Source organism: Bubalus bubalis, chromosome 3 (genome assembly GCF_019923935.1).
Source record: "Bubalus bubalis isolate 160015118507 breed Murrah chromosome 3, NDDB_SH_1, whole genome shotgun sequence".
NCBI lineage: Eukaryota > Metazoa > Chordata > Mammalia > Artiodactyla > Bovidae > Bubalus > Bubalus bubalis.
In genome coordinates, this window is record NC_059159.1 from 2781918 (window position 1) to 2799887 (window position 17970).

Here is a 17970-nt window from a genome sequence, read left to right on the forward strand (position 1 = left end):
GCGCACAGCCACCCCGGCGGTACCGCCCAGAAAGACGAGCTAGCGTGTGGAAGTTGTTTGGCGTCTCAAGGAGGCCCTGGAGAGGTTTAAACTACGCGGAGGACACATTTGATCGCTTGAGGAAATAAACATTCACCCCACACACACACACACACACACACACATACAGGGACAGCAAACTTGGTGTAAGGAGGATTCTTAAGTATTCTTTAAGAGCAAAGCTTCGTGATGACACCAAAATGCTCAGGCGTGCGCGGCTCCGCAGTGTACACACACACACACACACACACACACACACACACACACACACAGTGCTCCAGGGTCCACGCCCGGTTCACACTGCGGTTGACAGCGCTTGTGAAAGGGTCTCCGTGCCCTCGCCCGGTTGCTGGGCGGGAGGGCTAGGAGGCGCCGGCGCGTGGCAGCGCTGAGCGCCCGTAGGAGTTGCTCCTGCAGAGAATTCAGGAGTCTAACTGCTCTGGGTTTAGATCAGCAGAGCGTGCGGGGCGCGCTGGTGGATACCGGGATTGAGGGCGGACCCCGCGGCAGGGAACGGGCCGTTCACCCTCCCGAGGAGCCCCGGCGCTCTGTAAGTAACTCGCCCCCAGTCGGGAGAGGGAAGGGCCGGGCGGCCCGGCGCGCGTCGGCCCCCGGTCGGGCTCTGCGCGCCGCTCGCGGTCCCTTTCCGCGTTGCATCGGCGGCTCCTCCTCGCCCCGCTGGTTCAGCCCAGGATTCGGGGGGCGGGAAGGATCGCGGGGCAGGGGTGGGAGGTTGCCCCGGGTGGGAGGGAAGGGGAGAGGAAGACGCGCCCCCAGCTGACAGGCAAGCTTCCCAGGCGGCCACCGGGCGGCCGGGATACCGGCCCTCCGCGAGCCCCTGGGGGCGCGCGCCCGGCCCCGCCGCCGCCGAGGACAGGAAGGGGCCAGCGTGGGGCTGGCCCCGGGGTGGGAAGCTCGGCCCACAGGCGGGGCTGCAATTAGGCCGCCGCCGGAGCCGGGCCGCCGGCGTCCCACCTGCTGCGGGCCCGGCCGGGCGCGGCCGCCTCCTTCTCCCCTGCGGCCGGGCGTTGGGGGCGCGAGGGGCGGGAGCCGCGGCAGGTTCTCGCGCCGGCCCCGCGGGCCCAGCGGCGCAGCATCCTCCCCCCGGCGCGGTCCCCGCGGGGCCGGGAGCGCGGCGATTGGCCGGCGCGGCCGGGGGCGGGGCCGGGCGGCCCGGTGCCTCGCGGACGCCTCAAAAGAGCCCAGGAAAGCGCAGAGCGCACTGGAGACCCAGCCCGCGCGCAGCCCGCCCCGGCGCCGGCCCGCTGGGTCTTGGGAATTACTGGTTCGCTTTGGCTCCCTCGCTTGTACAAACTCCTGGATCTCACATGCCTCTGTAACCCCCCACTTCCACTCCATGTCCCCATGCTCCTGCGCCAGCAACAGGTAAGGGCTGCTGTGTGTTTTCTTCCCTCCTTTGCTCTCCTTGCCTGTGGGTCCCGGGGAGAGGACTCGGGCTTCCGTCCCCGACCCGGCCCGGCCCGGCCCGGCCGCCCCAGAGGTGCCCAGCTGTCAGGCGGCCTTTAGTTCTCCCCCACGCGCCGGAGTCCCAGAGCCTGCCTATAGAGTTTGTGTGCGCACCAGAACATCCTCAGAGCTAAAAATACTGAGACATGCTTGGAACAGTTGAGCAATAGAAACATTTCTCTGCAGCATCTGTTTGTGCTCATAACTTCCAGTGCACCAGCTGTAGCGAGATACTCAGTTGGGAGACCCGGGCGAGGGAGCCTCTGTTCGATTCTGTCTGTCAGGAGGAAAAAAAAAAAAAAAGGCAGTGGATGCGTGTAGAAAACCGGTCTCAAACCTTGGCAAACCTTGGGACTCAGCGCCGGTCTCGGTCCTTGGCGTCTTTCCTCCCCACCCCCTCTGTCATTGCTTCAAGTGTGGCTTGAGTTCCAAACCCAGCGAGCTTCTCTCAAAGTTGCTTTGCCGGGGAAGAGAACGGGAGCTCGCGCTGGATCTGAGCCCTAAGATCGCGAAACTTGCACACCTCCCCTAAGCAGCTTGCTCTTCTTGGGAATAATCACGTTAATACCGAAATTTGAAGACGGTCAGGTTTCAGGGAAGCATGGTGGTCGAAACGACTTGATTCTGCAAAGGGATTGCATCATAACATAGAGTCATGATGACAGTTGGAAAAAAAAATCGAGATAGGAAGTGGGCAGTTTATTGTCTGTGTCTGGGTGATCCTGTCAGCAGGATGGTAACAAAGATGCGGCTGTGAATCCTGGGATTTCTATTAACCAAGAATTTACCTTTTAGGAAATCAGGCCTGATTTGAAAGCGTGTTTTGGGTATGCAAAGAATGCCTATTGCTTTGTGCCACTTGCTTTCATTCCGTTAGTAATCGGTAGGCTGTGATTTTCTCCCACTAAGGACTGCCGTATGGCTGCTCTGTGTTACCTGTATGCTTGCTAGCTTTTTCCCTCTCACTTTCACGCCTGCTCCAAGTGTTTTATTTTTATTTGTCATGATCCAGAAAAATCCCCAGGCTGAGGAATTAAGAGACTGACTCTAAGGGTGGTGGGAGGGGTCAAAGTCGGGGTCAAGGTCATGTCACTTTGCTTGCACTCCCTGCCCCTCCCCCCTGCTGGCACTTTCTTTTTGTTATTGCTCTCCATAGGAATATGTGTTCTGAGCTCTTGTAAACTGACCTTAAAAAAAATAGCACGCGGGGTATTTCTGCTTCCTTCTACTTCCTTCAGACTTTCCGGCTGCCCAATCCTTGTCGAGTCCTTGCATGACTTTTTGAATAGCATAAAAGACCAACCATGTCTTTACCTGGACAGAAGGACAGTTTCAAACTTTTTTTTTTTTTTTAGTCTTTATTTTTGTTTGCTATAGAGATATATAGTTCAGCATGTGCACATACCAAGTGATGCTATATGCATTGTTGAGTATGAAAGATGTGGGGTTCCCATAGATGAGTGGGTGCCCCTCCTCTCCAAGAGCCCCTCCCCCTCCCTTCTGTTTACTGAGCTTCTGAGAGGTTGCTTTGCCAGCCTTGAGCTCTCGTAGCAACCGTGTGCCCAGAGCACACTCAGGCTGGTCTATATGGCGTCAGCTGGGGAATAGCTGCTCTAAACACTCATTAGCAGACCTCTCGTTCAGTCCTTTTACCATCCCTGTCTCCTCTCTTTACTCAGAAACTTTCTTATCCGCTCCACACCACAACCATAAGAGGGGGCCCACTTATTCTCATTTAGTCTTCCTGGTTAGCATGTCTCTGTTCTTGGATTATCCATCCTGGGAATATCTCAGTGATGGTAAAAATGATCTGGATATATTCATTACACTGTGTTATCTCTTTGGCCTCATCTCTGTCTCCAGCTCTCTCTCCTTTAACATCTACCTTGAGATGGAAGCCCTGAAGTATTTTTTTCCACTGCTTATGCTTAATTTGGGCTCAGCCTATAAATAGTCTTAACATGAAGAGCAGCACATGTAGCCTCTCCATTTCCCAGAAATACTTTCTTCCTCATTGGTTATGCCCTGGGTAAAAATGATTGTTTGTGTCTATTAAGTTTATTTCAGGCCCTTACATATTCTGGCTGAAAATGGGGGCATTTGCACATTGTTCATCAGATCACATGTGAATTCTCCCAAGCTGTGCCCCTCAAGGAGGGCAATCACTGGGGGTTTTCATCGGTTCTTAATCAGATGATTCTCAAGAACTTACTTAGAATGTGGCCCTAAAATGAAGTTGCATGAAAGCCCTATTCCTAATTAAAGTGTTTTCCCAGAGGCTCATGAATTGGTGATTTTCAGTGTGAGAAGGGCAGGCAAGGAAGTTTTCTGCTTGCCCACAACCACTCAGGCATGTGGGCAGGTTAATAGGAAAGACAGTCTTCAGAGTGGAATATTAAGACAGTTACCCTATCAGACTTTGGCAGCATCTCAGCTTTTGCTGTATCATCAGCTCCACCAAAGTCTGAATACACATCATGTGTGTGCGCATATACACACACGAATCTGTTTTGGAACGTATCTGCTGGAGGTGACAAAAGTTTCCATTTTGCCAGAAAAATCTTTCTTCCCAACCCCCTTTCCAGGCAGAAATGGTAAATTTCTAAATGATGCTCCGCATATGGAACAAATTCTGTCATTAGCAATGGAAATAAGACAATAATAGTCACTCAATACAGGCTCTCTTCAAAATTCTAAATGCGGAAAGCTATTCATTTGTAGGAAGCTGGTCGTGTGTGTTTTGTGGAATTCAGACGAATGTCCTGGGGTCAAGATTTTTAGAAAGTCATAATTCAGTCTTTAGATTTCATATGACTGTTATGCTTTAATCTGGAAAGAGAGCAGAAATCAGTCAGATGAAATTTGAGACTGTCTACTCTTGGTCCGTAATGGTAACTCAGATGGAAGGATTGTTTTGAATCATGAAAAGGGAATTTCTTGGTGTCAGCTTATAAGATCCTGAAGTCAGCCAGAACTCACGGATACAAGCCTATTTAAATGAGGCCTCCCTGCCGCCCCTTTCTTGGAAAATGCACCTGCATTTGGGGTCATATTATTGTCTATATTTGTGTGTGTGTCGAAGGGCTTGGCAGTTTCATATGAGCCAAATGAGCTGAAATCTCTGTTTAAAAAAATTCCTTCTGTGTCCAGGGTCTAGAACTCTGAGGAATCAGTCTTGTTTCTTTTGTCCAAGTGCAAACTTCATGGGAAGCAGACAAAACATTGAAGCAGGTGGAAGGGTAAGAAGACACAGTACCTTCTTTTTATAAAGTAATTCAAAGGCAGTTTCAAATCGGGCATCATTCAGGTGTCAAAAGCTGCCAAAATGTAACACACATTGCAATTTTCACAGATGACTAATCTCAGGAAAAATGTGTTGGGGCACATTCTTGCATAATAACTTGGATAAAGAGGCAGAAGTGAAACGACTGTAACAAGTCATTTTCAAAGACAGTATACCTTGCCTTTTTACTCAGGGGGTGCGTGAAAACAGATCAGTGATTTGCTGTCTTTGCAGCTGGTCTGGTTGCATGTGGTTCTGTTAACTGCTTCATCTGAGTGCAGTTTAGGGGGAGAAAGAAAAAGTGGTGTCTTCGTCATCAGGGTGTTGACGAATCTCTGATCCTGTCCATCTGCTGTTCACTGTCCCCCTTTAATCCAGGAGACAGCTTTGGTGGTTTGAAAGTCAAGCATCCCTCCATTTTTCATTTCTCTGCTGTGTTCATTTTAAAATTTATATTTGGTTGTCAAAACACCCTAGACTTTCTCCCAGCCTTTTGCAAATCCAGGAAAAATTATATCCTTTGGACCAGACATGGAAAGTCAAAAGTCAGGAGATGATTTTTAACTACAGGGGCGGGGGTGCAGGGGACAGGAGATGAGCAGAGAGAGGAAAACTGAAAACTGCTGTTTATTTGTTCACATTAGGTAAAGGTGAGCATCTTCTCTACAGGAACAGAGGTCAGAAAGCAGCACTGCGAAGTGCGAGTGAGCTGAGGGGGGCCTGTGACTTACTGCTACAGAGTTGTCTGGGTTTGAAAACACACAGACTTGGACTCCCGTGAAATGAGTCCCAGCCTTATCTCAATCCACTGAAGACCTGATCCTTGAGCACAAAGGTGCTTACTTCCTTGCCTGTCATTACACACGGCAGTCCCATCTCCAGAGAATTTCAAGTCTCTCATTGCTAAGCAACAGGATCACTCTGTATCCCCCAGAGTGAGCCTGCATCTTCAAGTCAGAATCACTTGCAGGAACAGAGATGTTATCAGGAGTTTCTGCCGCTTTTGGTGGCTGCTGTCAGTGTGTGACGTGATGGAATAAGCCCAAAATGTCTCCAGAAATCCTCGTCCCTTTCAGATGATTGGAAGGGCTGTTTGCTCAGTTTTGTCTGTTAAATGAACTAGTCAATGCTTTTGGATTTCAGCCTCGTCATTGAGGGCTGTCATGTTCTTCCACAATGCACCTGCTGCCCCATGAATATGAACATTCTGCATTCATGTGAAATGCTCTCTGATGTGTCCGAGTTCTTAAAGCTTCATGACAAACCTGGGAGTTAGAAAAGTCTTTCTTCTGCTTAATCACCAGGGACCCTAGCAAGTAGAGAAGGCAAATGAAGAGCATAAGAGGAGACAGTAGAATATTCTAGATTTCTGGCCAAAAATAGGGGAACAGGAATCTGAGACTTTGGATGAAGGGAAGGGATAATTAGGGATGGAGGGATATGTGCGCACTGCTATATTTAAAATGGACAACCAACAAAAATCTGCTGTACAGCACAGGGGACTCTGCTCAATGTTCTGTGGCAGCCTGGATGGCAGGGGAGTTGGGAGGAGAATGGATACATGTATAAGTATGGCTGAGTCCCTTCGCTGTCCACCTGAAAGTGTCAAAACACTGCCAATCAGCTATACTCCAATATAAAATTTAAAAGTTAGAAAAAAACACTGTCATGAACAACCACCTCTTCTGTGTTTAGCCACATCATGTTTTTAAGTAATATAAGAAAATAGTTTCTTTCTATTTCTTTAGGGCTACAGAAAGAAATAAAAACCCCAGCAATTCAGCATAAAGGACATTGATGTATATCTGTCTCTGTTTCTGGCTAGGAACTGTTGCATTAGAGAGTAGAACCCTTTCCTAATGAACTTCTTTTGTAATAAAAGATCTCTCTCTCTTTTTTGCAGGACCTGTTCTCTGGATGTCAGCTGAGTTACTAAGGTGACTCTGCATGTCAAGAGACAGACCTGGGTAGCCAGAACCTCAAGGCCCCTGGAGACCCCATCCCTCCTTCTTTTTTTGTGCGTGTGGGTCCTCACTGAACATTCAAACCTGTTTCTCCAAAGGGTTTTGCAAAAACTGAGACTGTTTCCCAAAGCAGAAGCGCTGGCGTCCACAGCAGAAGCGATGGGCAGCGTGCGCACCAACCGCTACAGCATCGTCTCATCGGAGGAGGACGGCATGAAGCTGGCCACCCTGGCGGTGGCCAACGGGTTTGGGAATGGCAAGAGCAAAGTCCACACCCGCCAGCAGTGCAGGAGCCGCTTCGTGAAGAAGGACGGACACTGCAACGTGCAGTTCATCAACGTGGGCGAGAAGGGCCAGCGGTACCTGGCCGACATCTTCACCACGTGCGTGGACATCCGCTGGCGGTGGATGCTGGTCATCTTCTGCCTGGCTTTCGTGCTCTCCTGGCTCTTCTTCGGCTGTGTGTTTTGGTTGATCGCGCTGCTCCACGGGGACCTGGATGCGTCCAAGGAGAGCAAAGCCTGTGTGTCCGAGGTCAACAGCTTCACGGCTGCCTTCCTTTTCTCCATCGAGACGCAGACCACCATCGGCTACGGCTTCCGCTGCGTCACAGACGAGTGCCCCGTGGCCGTCTTCATGGTGGTCTTTCAGTCCATCGTGGGCTGCATCATCGACGCCTTCATCATCGGTGCGGTAATGGCCAAGATGGCCAAGCCCAAGAAGAGAAACGAGACGCTGGTCTTCAGCCACAACGCCGTGATTGCCATGAGGGACGGCAAGCTCTGCCTCATGTGGCGGGTGGGCAACCTCCGCAAGAGCCACTTGGTGGAGGCACACGTGCGTGCGCAGCTCCTCAAGTCCAGAATCACCTCCGAGGGGGAGTACATCCCCCTGGATCAGATAGACATCAACGTGGGCTTCGACAGCGGCATTGACCGCATATTTCTGGTGTCTCCCATCACCATCGTCCATGAGATCGATGAGGACAGTCCTCTGTACGATTTGAGCAAGCAGGACATCGACAATGCAGACTTTGAGATCGTGGTCATCCTCGAGGGTATGGTGGAGGCCACGGCCATGACCACGCAGTGCCGGAGCTCGTACCTGGCCAACGAGATCCTCTGGGGTCACCGCTACGAGCCGGTCCTCTTCGAGGAGAAACACTACTACAAAGTGGACTACTCCAGGTTCCACAAGACGTACGAAGTCCCCAACACGCCCCTGTGCAGCGCTAGGGACTTAGCGGAGAAGAAATACATCCTGTCGAACGCTAACTCGTTTTGCTATGAAAATGAGGTCGCCCTCACAAGCAAAGAGGAAGACGACAGTGAAAACGGGGTCCCCGAGAGCACAAGCACGGACACGCCCCCGGACATAGACCTGCACAACCAGGCCAGTGTACCTCTGGAGCCCAGGCCGTTACGACGGGAGTCGGAGATATGACTGAGTCCTCCTGGGCAGTGCTTCCTCTGAAACACGGTCTGTTGGTCAAAGGCCCAAAACAGTTACGCACACGACGGTACCAGGGGCAGGTGGTTCGAGGCAAGTGACCACAAGGGACTGGGGCTAGCGCGGTGGTTTTAGAGAAAGACTGTAAGCGCGAAGATGAACCTAAAGCACTAAACAGGCCTCCCCGTGACCCGAAGGCGCATAACACGTTGTAGAATAAGTTATGGGGTGTTTGTGTTTGTGTTTTGTGTTTTGAACCAAACTTGAACTTGCAGGCAAGCCTTGGTTGGTGGGGTGTTTGACTTCTCCAGAACGCTTCTCTTTGGGGAACAAGAATGTTTTTAAATGGCATCACATTTTTCAATGTTTTAAAGGCAAGACACTGCCTTAACTTTTGAAAAGCTGCTAACTACACCAACATGTGTCGTATTGTTGCAGTGTAGTTTTTTTTTTTTTCCTTGTGTGTAATTTAAAAAGTCAGTGTTGAACTTTGTTGAAAGCTCATGATATGCGCTTCAAAGTGGCAAGTATTTGGCTATTAGCTGCCAAACGAGAGCCTGATTTTTTGAGGCCAGTAATTTGTTTGCTAGAATTGATTCTCTCTCTCCCTCTCGTGCTGTCTGTCTCTCTGGTTACATAAGGGCATTATGTAACACTAGCCAAATGGTAGCCTCCGGGCTGTTGTTAATGTTTTTTTTTTTTTTCCCCCTCCAAGATGTTAATGGGTTATCTCAAATTTTAAGTTAGACTACCTAAAATAAATACCAAAGATAATGCACATTTTTGCACAGTGGAGCTTACACTAAAAGGGAAAGAAAGCCCCACGGCTGCCTTGAAATCAAGAGACAAGAACTTTGAACCTCAGCAAGACCTTGAACTACCCTCTCCTTTTGCACCTTATTGAGAAAATAGAACATCACACACACAGTTAAGTGTGATGCTTTTAATTTTTTGCTCTTTCATGTAACTTTCACGTCATAGGAAGAAGACAGGGGAAAGTAAAATTCACACACACACACAGACACACACACACACAGACACACACACACACACACACACGAAAGATATAAGCAACTTTCCTTTCCTTCGAGGTGGTGCTGGACAGGCGAATGCAACTTTGAGAGATGATGATGACCCCTTAGATGTTTTTTTTTTTCTGGATTTTTCCATGTTTTGTACATTCCAAAATTCATCCCAGAAGATAAGACCTAGGTTGACATGAGTTGGCACCCTCCGCGCTGAGCCATCCAACCCGAAAGATCAGTAGGTTTAAACCTTCAGGCTGAATTCCTTGCCCTGGTGGTGGGTGCCTCTCTGGCTTGAGTTCATTTTCTAAAAGATGCCACGCCTGGCCTGTGGGCTGGTTCTTCCCATCAAACTGTTTGGACCGAGTCCTCCAATATCTGAGAGGGTTGTGAATGCCCCAGTGAGAAGTTAGCAAGATGTGGAAGAGCCATTTTGATGTAGCTCATCAACTTAAGTATTTAGGAAGAAGGGGAACATTGCCTTTTCTTTTTTTTTAAATGATAGAGAGCAGGAATGAAAATGTCTCAGTATTTTAGGGTCAACAAGAGCCATAACAATCCTAACAGTGTCACAAGTAAAGGAGATAATGATCTAAAAGTGTCCTTTCCCCTCGGTGGATCCACACCTGTCTTTGAATCCGAGTGGATCCCTTTTGCCTGTGGAGACCTGGAGCCTGTTACTTGGGGCACATCATTTCCCAGAAGCTTCTCCTGCCTGGCTGCCTGACTCGCTAGGAACATTTTGTTTGGTTCGGTTTTCTGCTCTAGCTTGATATAACGGAACTCTGTTTTGGTTTAAAGTTCCTTATTTGTGAATTCTGGGGTCACTGATTTTTTTCTTTTTCAATGGGAGTCTCAAAATCAACTCTCTTTATGGTATTACACCCCTGTATGCCATTAAAAAACAGCTTGTTCTAGAATCCTGTATTTCATCAGCCCGTGTCTGGGATGGTCTCTGGTTCCTGACCAGCCATATCTGCATGGGGTGCCTGCAGTCAGAGGACAGTCTCTGCTCTTGTCTGCCTTTCGAGTCGGTGGGTTTGAACCCTGTGCAGTTATTTGCATGGAAACCAGATTAGAGCTCTCAAGCGAGGAGATGATATTTGAAGTCTAGACTTACAGGCCGATGGGGGAAGTTGTTTAGAGACTTAGAGGAATTGGGATGGAGTGGACACAGAATGTACAGTCTAATGTACATGGCGACCGTCCTGCCATTGATAGGGAGAGGGTGTTGAGGGTTTCAGCTGCTGCTATTCCGATACTTTTGCAAAGGAAAATAATCAAACCAAAGAGTATTCCGTGATCTGTAAGTTACATGAAGATACAGTAGAGGATGGGGGTGACAAAGACACCTTCTTGTCGCACAGTGCTTCCACTTAAACACTTGACATGTTTGCAGTGGGGCGGGTGGAGGGGGCAAGAACGAGGGAGGGAACTCTTGCAACTTCTTTCTAAAAAGAGAAAAAAAAATTAAAATTTCTGGTGCACAGGTTTGTTTTTTTTTTTCAAGAAAATTTTGCAGAAGCTATGTTTTTAAAGTGTACATTTTATAAAGTTTATCAGATATTTTCATATTTAAAGCCAAATGTAAATAGAAGTCTGTAAAGGGAAGAAAATTGCCATAGAAAGTATAATTTCAGTGCAGCAATTTCTGAGAGCTAGTACCTATATGCTACCGGTTAGCATGGTTTTAGCAAATATTTACCAGCCTTATAAGGTTTGTCTTGCTATGTTCTCCTGTTATTTATTTCAGCATGGACTGTTCATTTGAAAACTTTTTCTAAGTATTAGTATTTTAACAGTTACAAGCTTTAAATGGCAATTTTTGTGTTTTTTTTTTTTTTTTTTTTTTTTCTGTCAAGAGCCAAGACACAGTAATGCACAATGTTTTTTTGTTTTGTTTTTTTTTGCTGCATTTTACCTTCAGAACCTTGGTCTTTATTGACGGGGTCTCCTTAGTGCACACATGTCGTGGGAAGGCAGACTGAAGACACTCACACTGAGTATCTGGGGTCTGTTGCCAGATTCTTGTTGCTTCTCTGTTGCAAGCAAACCCCCACTGAATTTATTTAGGAGTTATCCCCTTTTGAAGAATCTGTGCCCGTAACTGGATGGGCATTATATTTTTGGGAGGAGGTTTAGATTCCTGGGTATCCTATTTTTAAATAAAAGGTAGACAAAGTGAATTCTATTTTGATTATTGAGAAAGGAATATTAATAGTTTTCTATCCCTCTAGGATTATACTTGAATCAGACATTTTAAGGATGTCACCATAACTCTGAAGTCATTTCCAAATTCCTGATGATAATTTGTTCAGTTTGTTTTACCTATTTTTTTTTTAAATTCTATCAGTGCATTATTCGTCCCTTCCTGTCCTTTCTTCCCTGTCAGCTCCCATCTCAAACCTCGGTGTTTATTCAGTGCATTTTGTCCCCTGAATATTGTTACCCTGGCAAGAAAACAAATGTCGGTTCATATTTGATGATAAGCCACACAGTAAAAGCAAAAAGCCTGTTCTGAGAAGCAGAGTGGATTTTTTTTCACTCTGTATCTAATAAAGTTAAGGTTGTTTAAAAAAAACAAGTGTTACATAGTCACTTACTCCCAACAGATCCCTTTTCTAGTTATGTTGGGTTTCAAGCTCTGGGCTACGGTGAACTGAACGACCCCAGTCTTTGACAATCCTGAATTATTATCTTCCCGTTTCCTGTCTTTTTGTATCTGAAGTCTTCCTAATGTACTGCACAAACCATGGATTGTACATATTTTTATATATTATGTCTTATTTTATTATTTCTAAATAAAAAGTTAAAAATTGAAAACAAATCAGTGCAAGAAATTTTTGGGCTCTCTGTGTGATCCCTGTAGCATCTGAGATAGAAACCAAAGGTTCCCAAATGAGAGGACATAAACCCAGATAGGTGGGATGAAGGGGACCATAGAAATCTCCAGAACAGGCGTGGTGCAGTGGCAAGTTACCTTAATCCCAGTAGGAGGAAGTCGGGCCTGGATTTTGTTTGTGGACAGAATGCCCTGGGTGGAGAGGAGAGAGAAACAACCAAAAAACAAGCAAACAAAAATAACAAAAACTATTGAATAGAAGGCTTAGATTTTAAGTCTCTGTGTAATGATAAAAGTTACTTTGTTGAGCTAACTCTGTGTAGGGTTCAGCTTTATATTAGCTCATTTCCCCAAAACCAAATCAGGTTGTTATATTCCCGTATAATAAATCAGAGTTGGCAAATATGTCCCATGAAAGGCCAGATAGTAAACATTTTTGGCTTTGTGAAACAGTTCTTTGTCTTAACCATGCAGCTCTGCCCTCATACTACAAAAGCAGCCACAGATAATATGAAAAAAAGGTGCAGCTGTATTACAATAGAACTTTACTTATAACAGGTGGTGGACCAGACTTGGCCCGTGGCCTATAATTTATTGACCTCTGTTATAGATGAAGAAACCAAGGCTGGATTTTAAAGCTAATGAATCATTGAGCTGATACTCAAATGCAGGTTTTATCTGCCTCTAAATTTCATTTAATCCACTAAGCTCTATGGTGTTTTAGAGAACATAGTTACCAAGGATATGTGGGTCTCAGAGAAAACATCAATTCCTCTGGCAGATTTTGAATAGCTTAACTGTTTTTCACCAGTGGAAACACTGAGGAAAATCTCCATTCTGAAATATGGGTTGCTCCTTAAAATTTTTCCTTTAATAAATACTCGATATTTTTCCTTTTAACAAATATTTTTCCTTCAGTAAAGTCCTTACTGTGATTCAAAGTGGTTCTAAGCTCTTTATGAGTATTAAATAATTTAATCTTAGTGGCGTCTGCACTATTATTATCCTTATTTAATAAATGAGGCTACTGAGGCTCAGGGAGGTTGAGTGTCTTTTGTGAATACACACAGCTATTAGGAATTAGAGCTGAGATTTAAACAGAAGACATTTAACTTGCAGCAACATGGATGGACCTAGAGATGATCATACTAAGTGAAGTAAGTCAGAAAGAGAAAGACAAACACCATATGATGTCACTTACATATGGAGTCTGATGCAAACGAACTTAGCCATGAAACAGGAACAGACTCACAGACTTGGAGAGCAGACTTGTGGCTGCCAGGGGGCGGGGCTGGGGGCTGGGGGCTGGGTGGACTGGGAGTCTGGAGTCAGCAGGTGCAAACTGTTACCTAAAGGCTAGATCAGCAACAAGGTCCTATTCTATAACACAGGGAACTGTATTCAGTACCCCGAGATGAACCGTAATGGAAAAGAATATGAAAAAGAATATATATATGTATATGAAGTTTGGTTGATTTATAATGTGCTAATTTCTGCTACATAGCAAAGCGATTCAGTTGTACACATATATGTAAATCAACTGTACTTCAATTGAAGAACAACTGGGGCCGTTTATCTGGGCTTTCTCATCACTACTCTCTGCTTTCCATGTGGAAGCATTCTTGGCGAGTTTCAGCGTTTTGTTTCAGGCCTTTCTGCTTCTCCGTTGTTATTCTCTTAGGTGGGGAAAACACATGCCTTTTGTCTGCATAGAGTCCGTGAACACAGGACCCCCCCACCTCCTTCAGAACCTGCTCCACAATTGCTCCCTCGGTTTCTGGGGAGAGGGCACAGCTCACAAAGGTAGACTAATGACAAATTTCAGCTTCGGTTGTGGGATGTGGGTAAATTTCAAACTTCAGATTAATTTCAATTAACTAGCAATTGCTGAGGCCTGTCCCGAGGTGAAACCACAAAGCCCTGTTACTAACCAAGCGGCAGGCACCTCACCACATCACAGGCTTCTGTTTTCCTCCAGCTGGGAGCCGCCAAGTTTAGGGAGAGCCTCCTGGTGGCTGGTCCCATTCAACAAGATGCATAATGGTGACTCCAGGCAAAAAGTTCAATGCTTTATGGGTCTCACCACTACTCAAAAAAAAAGAAATATATAGACATATATATATGTCTCACCACTATAAAAAAAAGTATATACCCACACGCATATATGATATACAAAAGGAAAAATCAAGGGTGGAATTTCAGAGTTTTTCTCCTTAGGGCTTCTTCTTAGTGACAGCCGAATAAGACCTCCCAACTGCAGCCTTTTAAAGGAACAGCCCCCCAGGTAATCCTCCCAAAGGAGAAAGCATCTTTCTCTCTAGCAATGTCCATTTGAAAGCTCGAAACACTGACTGCATCAATCAGATTTGGTTTCCTAAATTGAAAGAAGAAAGAAAGGGAAGAAGGAAGGATGGGAAGAAGAAAAAGAAAGGAGGAAGAAAAAAATACAGGAAAAGAAGCCTAGTTTTATGCATTTTAAATGAAGAACCAAGCCCATGATTAGCATATTTCAAGAAGCCAGTCTTTTTTTTTTTTTTCAAAATAGTTTGGATCAAGGACCTTAAGGATCTGATGATTTGAGCTACTGTATGAGTCTTGTCATAGTGACTCAAAACTTCTTACGTTATTGTAAGGCGATACCTAGCAGTCATGGGTGCAATAGAACTACCGTATCGTCTGGCTCTGGACTAGGGTGACCAGTTGTCCTGGTTTGCCTGGGATGCAGGATTTCCCCAGCATGCAATACAGGCAGTCCTAGAACTGGAAAGGCAGTCATCTGCTTTGGAAGCCAGAGGAGAAACAGTTGGGAAGTGGAAAGAGGGACAGTTAAGGAGCCTGTGGAAGGGAGGAGTTTAGGAAGATGAGCCAGATTCCGCACGAGCGTTACTAAACAGTAAGAATAATAATGATGAATAATTACACATAAGTGGTTCTCCTCGAGTAACTGAAATTTGTGGCCTTGAGGGCATTCATTGTTTTGGAGGAATGATTTGCTAAAATATTATACAATTCTCTGCCTCAAAGAACAGTGTGTATTATTTAATGTTTTCTTTTGTGATTCAGGCTGTGAGGGGCACCTCTTCCTGGGGGTGGGGGTGGGGTGTGTTGAAGTCTGTCCATTGAACAGACAGCTGCTGCTTTGGCCTAGCGTCATTCAGGGTCTTGCTTCTCCCTGCTGCTTTGAGGAAATCAGATAATCCATTCTACAGGTCATATGACTGAGAACCACACAAAGATGAGGCTCCAGCGTTGGGTTTTTGTGGTGATGGTACTAATTTTCAGAAGTCCCTTGTTTCCGGTGTGAGATTGCATTCTGAAGGGTCGACTCTGTTACGTGGTTTGACTTCTAGAAAATTCAATTCAATTTGACCAAAAACGTATTGACGAATTATGTTATGGTTCTGGTTACTTGACGTTTTCGGTATGGACTTTGTCTTTAAGAGGTCATAGTTTGGAAAATGGGTGGAACTGTTGTACACTTTCTCTTAAAATTGAGTTTTATATATAAAAACTTTCTGTCTAATAATCTGTGTCTGTGTTAGTCGCTCAGTCGTGTCCAGTTCTCTGTGACCCCATGGAGTGCAGCTTTCCAGGCTCCTCTGTCCATGGAATTCTCCAGGCAAGAATACTGGGGTGGGTTACCATTTCCTACTCCAGGGGATCTTCCCAACCGGGGATCCAACCTGCATCCCCTGTGTCTCCTGTATTGGCAGGCTGATTCTTTACCATTAGCACCACTCTGACCCCAGACTCTGCTTACTGGTCTGTGAAATGATCTTTGCCTTTGGGCTGGTATCTGGGTTCACTCCCATATAACCAACAAATGGATGGCATCTCATACTGTGTAGCTTTATTTGGCTTTTGTTTTTCAACTTTTTGCTAACTTACCTCTACTTCTAAAGTCCCAGGTAAACAACTTTTTATTTGCTCCTGCAGACAGTGTATTTCAGGAAAATGCATCTTGCTCAGTTGCTCAGTCCTGTCGGATTCTTCATGACTCCATGCACTGCAGCACAGCACGTCTCCCTGTCCTTCACCGTCTCCCAGAGTTTGTTTAAACTCACGTCCATTGGGTCGCTGCTGCCATCCAGCCACCTCATCCTCGGTCGCTCCCTTCTCCTCCTGCCCTCAATCTTTAAGAGTTGCCTTTAAAATATATAAATATTAGGCATTAGGTACTTAGACCCATAAAAATAGATCATTTACCAATAGAGATATTTCAAAGGTACGTGTAGACCCAACTCTCACAATATATGGCAAAAGCACACTCGGATGGCAACCATTCATACAAAAACCAGGGAAAGCACATCCTACACGCCAGGGGTTTTCTTTGGTCCAGCAGTGAGCTCTTTTTGTGGCCCGAGCTCTCCTCCCTGCCTTTCCAGGCTCAGCTGAAAGGCCCAGCCCACCTCACTTGGGCGTACTCAGTCAATGAGACAGCTGAAGAAGATGCCCCAGGGTTGCCATAGAAACCAAAAGAAGCACCGGAGCACCTTCTCCCGCATACTCGTTAATTTCATCTGAGCGACTTTCTTCAGGAACCAAAAATAAAACGTGCACAAGGATGTAATTATATAAAAAGCTGTTTTGGATGATAAATACAGTATGTATTTTTGCCTCAGTCTATAGCTTGCTTCTATCTATTTCGAAACATTTGAACTTTTTCAGCAGGAGTCTCTGTGTAAGGTTTAATTGAAGCGAAGCACAGATTTACTAAGATAAGGCAGTGAGGCTCGCTCAGGAAATTCTGCCTTGCCCTGGCTCCTACCTGACATCTCATTGTAAAGTTTCTTAAAACCAAGCCCACTTCCAGCGTCTGCTCGGACAGGGCCGTCTCAAGCTCACTGGAACCGACCGAAATCGCTCTGCCTTCAGGTGTGCACCAGTCTTAAACGTTCTATAGATTTATCATCATTTTCTAGGGTGATAAAAAAGAAGTGGGCAGGAGAATGCCAAAACAGCAATTAGTGGAGAAGGCCAACAAAATTCTTTTTTTTTAAAAATCCTGTTGCTACTTGCAATAAACAAGCTCCTTTCAGAATGAAGAGATGGGGCATCAAAATGCGAATACCTCAATGCTCCTGTTGCAATACTCACCTGGGAGAAAGCTTTCAGAGCCTGACCCTGTTCTTTCTACCTTCTAATGGACGGATGGATCAAGTTACTGATTCTTCCTACCATCCATCCACAAGGCAATCCTGAACCTGCATGTTGGCATGATTTAAAAAGGACTTTAGGTTGCTATTTCCTGCCAGTGATTTGCATGAAGCTCTGTGCAGTATAGGATTTACTGAAAAAGGAAAATGCAAAGGTCCAAGGTGTGTCTGGTAAGCAAGGATACACCCTTATTTGTCGTCTCTGCATCTGCACTGTCTGTGCTCTTGAAGGACTAACCTTTCATCATTTTACAAGGAGGGAGGGCCCGAGATGAAGGTTTCCTTTGAGGTAAATCTTTTATATGAATAAGATATAAAAGGATTTTCCTCTTCGGAAGAGCTGGCAGCCTGCAGGTTAAAAAAAAGTGACTGGTCCAGCTAGTTCTGTTTGAAAAACTAGACTGACTCTGGTGTTAAAATGGTTATGAAAATCAGTTGTGTGTGTGTGCTAAGTCGCTTCAGTCATGTTTGACTCTTTGCTGCCCCACCAGGCTCCTCTGTCCACGGGATTCTCCAGGCAAGAACACTGGAGTGGGTTGCCATTCCCTTCTCCAGGGGCTCTTCCCAACCCAGGGACTGAACCCGCATCTCTTACATCTCCTGCACTGCAGGCAGATTCATTACCACTGAGCCACCTGGAAGGCCAAACTCACAACACTTATGTCCACCAAGAAAGAAGAGAGAATTCATTTGGGAAATATTGACAAGGCAGCAAGCACCGCCTAGAACCACCATGAGTATTGGA

General features: G+C 46.0%; 1 protein-coding gene across 2 annotated transcripts; it reads left to right on the forward strand.

Moving 5' to 3' along the window:
* The first annotated feature begins 453 nt into the window (after positions 1–453).
* Positions 454–12999, forward strand: KCNJ2 (potassium inwardly rectifying channel subfamily J member 2). Of its 2 annotated transcripts, none has more exons than XM_006047567.4 (2): positions 454–589; positions 6693–12999. In XM_006047567.4, the coding sequence occupies exon 2, from the start codon at positions 6913–6915 to the stop codon at positions 8194–8196; it is 1284 nt and encodes a 427-aa protein (XP_006047629.1). In that variant the 5' UTR covers positions 454–589; positions 6693–6912; the 3' UTR covers positions 8197–12999. The 2 variants fall into 2 exon arrangements, with proteins under 2 accessions (XP_006047629.1, XP_006047628.1); XM_006047566.4 differs by lacking the exon at positions 454–589 and adding an exon at positions 1227–1425.
* Positions 13000–17970: the final 4971 nt, after the last annotated feature.